Source organism: Nanorana parkeri, unplaced genomic scaffold, assembly GCF_000935625.1.
Source record: "Nanorana parkeri isolate BGI_ZX_2015 unplaced genomic scaffold, ASM93562v1 scaffold146, whole genome shotgun sequence".
NCBI classification, from domain to species: domain Eukaryota; kingdom Metazoa; phylum Chordata; class Amphibia; order Anura; family Dicroglossidae; genus Nanorana; species Nanorana parkeri.
Genome location: NW_017306414.1, coordinates 1,496,655 through 1,500,208, shown reverse-complemented (window position 1 = coordinate 1,500,208; position 3,554 = coordinate 1,496,655). Strand labels below are relative to the sequence as shown.

The 3,554-nt window shown below is 36.5% G+C and overlaps 1 protein-coding gene across 1 annotated transcript in view; it reads right to left on the bottom strand.

The window, feature by feature from the left end:
- The window catches only part of RYR3 (ryanodine receptor 3), a 609,228-nt gene that overhangs the window by 86,565 nt on the left and 519,109 nt on the right, over positions 1 to 3,554 (bottom strand). The window contains exons 82-83 of the mRNA XM_018554200.1: positions 3,212 to 3,285; positions 1,761 to 1,778 (exon numbers count right to left, since the gene is read on the bottom strand). Of these exons, the coding sequence (XP_018409702.1) occupies positions 1,761 to 1,778; positions 3,212 to 3,285 (92 nt within the window). The remainder of the gene's footprint in view (positions 1 to 1,760; positions 1,779 to 3,211; positions 3,286 to 3,554) is intronic.

The following is a 3,554-nucleotide window of genomic DNA, read 5'->3' as shown; positions in this document are numbered from 1 at the left end:
CCCCTTTGTAAGTTTCCTATTCAGAGTAATTCACCAATAATTAAGTAATCCGAAACAATAGGATTGCTTTGGATTACATGATTACAGTGACATTACTTAGTGCTCGAAGTAATCCACAGTACATGAGAAATACAATGCAGATCGGTGCCCTGTACTGTGTTGTGCACTGATCAGATACTTTTACTTTTTGCGATACTTTTACTTTAATATAATATTACCAAAGTGAATACTGAACATTTAAAAGATAAATATGTACAAGTTAGCATTTTTATGCTTTATTTATAATTTGTTTCTAACACATATTATGATATTCCACATTTTATCAAATGATTTTTAATATTTTTAATATTGAAATCCATCTATTTTTGCTGACAATAGAAATTATGAACCAGTTAAGAAAAAGGACTATTTAACAAGTAGATATATTTTAATTTTATTTTGACTAGTTGCCTCAGTTCTATGAGTTTTAGACAGATTCACAGAGGTGTCTCTCCCATGTACATAAAAATGGGGCTGATTCTTGTTAAACCGTAACAACAGTCTTTGTGAATTCCCCGGATAATGTTCATGAATAATCTTATCTGTACAATTATGCCAGCATCTGTTTTAGCTTTAGCTTGGCAACAGGTATGGACTCCATTATCTACACCCCATACCTCAGCACATATTGAAGAGTAGACAATAGAGCATATACTTATTTGTGACTAAACCTAATGAGTTTCAAAGTTAGTTTACACGGGTCATTGTTTTTTGCATTGTTCTTCTGCAATGAAATTTATATATTTTCAATATGATATTGCAGAGCAGTACGAATGCTGCATTTAACTTGCTTCTGAGTCTGATGCCCATTTTAGACTTGGGTTGATGTGCTTTGTCGCTTCAGAACTGCTTCTTTCCACATACAAATCTACAGGAATGCAAAATAAATTGAAATAGCCAATAGGAATCTAGTAATGCATTCCTATGGCCCCGTGTCACTATAAAAAAAAAAGAAAAAGCAGTGTTTCTCTCCTGGGCGGCCGGGAGCGGGAGACTCCCGGGGCGCCTGGCAGAGTTAGCTTTCTACTGAACCGAAGGGGTCATGGGGCCGGAGCTAACCGAAGGATCGGCCGAAGCTACAGCTAGATCCTTCGGCTGCTTCGTGAATAGACCACATCGTCCTTGTTGGCAGTGAACTATAACCACTGAGTGTTTATATAGAAGAGAGGCTAATCCTTTTATTAGTAGACAACTATGGGTAAACAGCTGAAAATATCTGGTATATGGCACATGTATTTCTTATTATGCTGGCCTCTGAAAGATATTTTGTTTGCCTCAATGTATGCTGTGCCAGGTGTCTATAGTAGCCCAGTTATATAATTACAAAATACAATTTTACAATATTATTAAGATAAGAAATTATAATAATATAGTTTGTGACTGTGTGCCTTGTACAAAGGGAATATGTTATATTTTATTAAATGTAACACAAACTGTGCAATTACAGTGTCAGAGGAAAAAGTGAAAGCATACTGCTTTAGACGTATTTGAAAACATAAGATGCATATGTGAAACAAACTAGAGGACGGTAAGAGCTGAATAATTAGAGATGAGCAGATAATTAATTAATGTCTGCAGGCTTATGCTGATAAGATGAAAGTTGGTCTGCTAGTTTATCAAGTAGAAGCATGTAGCCCTCAGCATGACATGAAGATTGTAACAAATGCCTGGAATAAAATGTAATTAGGGATGCATTTATCTAAAAAAGAAGCATCACTTACCTCGTTCACGGACAATGACTGCGCATGGAAGGATAAAAAGAGAGAGAGAGCGAGAGAGATAGTAAGTTGCTGGTGCATAATGTGATTTCTACAGTCAGCACTCTTCAGTGACAAAATGGACCTTAACATGCTCTTGATCTGGGCAGTGATGTGAATGCACAATCAGACTTTCTCCCTAAACACTGTGACAAATCACTCATAAAATGGATGGGAAGAACAATTCTAGCTCACTGCTTCAGTGAAGTATTAGAAGCTTTTCTGAGCAGAAGCATTTTACAGATGTGATATCAGGGATCTAACTCTGCCTGGTAGATATATCAGATCGTGTTTCCACACTAAACTCTTAAGCTATCTCTACAGTATGTTTGTTTAACATGACACTAAATGCAATTTTAAAACACCTGTTTATGGATATGAACAGCTTATAAAATGTGAATGGATAACAAAGATTGGTCTGCTAATATTGAATCTCTAATATATGTCTAATAATGACGGGTCAGTCTATCTAATACGGCTATTTCATTATGGATGGACACTACTGCAGTGAAGATCTTGGATCTTGGATTGGGTCGCTTGACCCTATCAGCCTACTTCCCAACTCTGCCACATCCTGTGATGGAGCCTGAACCTTCTTGTGTAGCACACGCAGTCTTATTATTGAAGTAGCAATGTAAAAACAATAAAAAGCCCCAGAGGGAGGCTTAGACATCCTTAACCTATGCAAGGTAATTCAGAATCTACTGGATTTTCCAATCTTCTGGCATCCTCACAAAGCTAAAATATCAGATTTTGATGGACTTCCCTGTATGAATAATATTGTTATATTAATAATTTGCAAGTGGCTATTGTGTCACAAAGCATGTCATTTAGAAACTTACCTTTTTTTCCCAACATAAATTTGATATTGTAAACTGGTTTGGCCGTTTTCACACAAAACATGCTGTGTTCTGCAAAGATTGGTCCCAGTATAGACACACATCAAGTTGTTGCAGTTTTCAGCCCATGTGTTTAAAGGTTAGTCCAGCAAAATCTGAATTGTGCTACCTCAAAGCAGAAAGACTGTGTAGAGAAACCTATATAATATGTCCCACATGCACAGATGCAGTTGCCTACATTTGGAAACCCTAAAATGTGAGTGCTATCTGGTTGTCAGATTCATTATTTTAAGTTTTACACAAGGATACGTGCACCTTTTTATTGCACCCTTAGGTAATAACTGATCATGTTTTAAATTCCTACACAATATTGTACGAGCAAGTGATAATACTAAAATACTTTAGTCAGGAATCAGAATCTGATGTCTCAGTTTCTAAAAGCCTGTGTTTTTGTTGGAATTCTTGACGTTGTGAACAGCCATATGCTGTTCACAACGTCAGTGTCACTTTTATAAAGTATGACTTTAATGTTCAATGGTAGGTGCTCATGGAAAAAAGCATGACGATCACACTTACGTGTTCCTTCTTCCGTAACCATTCCAAGGCCTTCTGCTTTGTTCTGCCTTTCAAATGCATTCAAGTCAAGAACACTGAATAAAGAGAAAAAAAAAAAAGACAAAAAAGAATGAGATTCAGTCTTGATTTGACCTATGTTGGTGAGGGGGTTCTGCTCTACTGTTAGTAGCTGTGCTAAGCTGACCTTGTGTTTAGTGTACCCTGTAAGGTAAAAAAGCGTGGGCTTGAATCAATTGTTTGTAATATGCTTTAGAGCATGTATAGTGTTGCATTTTACCATGAGAAAAACATGCTGAATGTTCTGCACAAGTGACAATAACAACATTATATTTTTCCAAGTCTG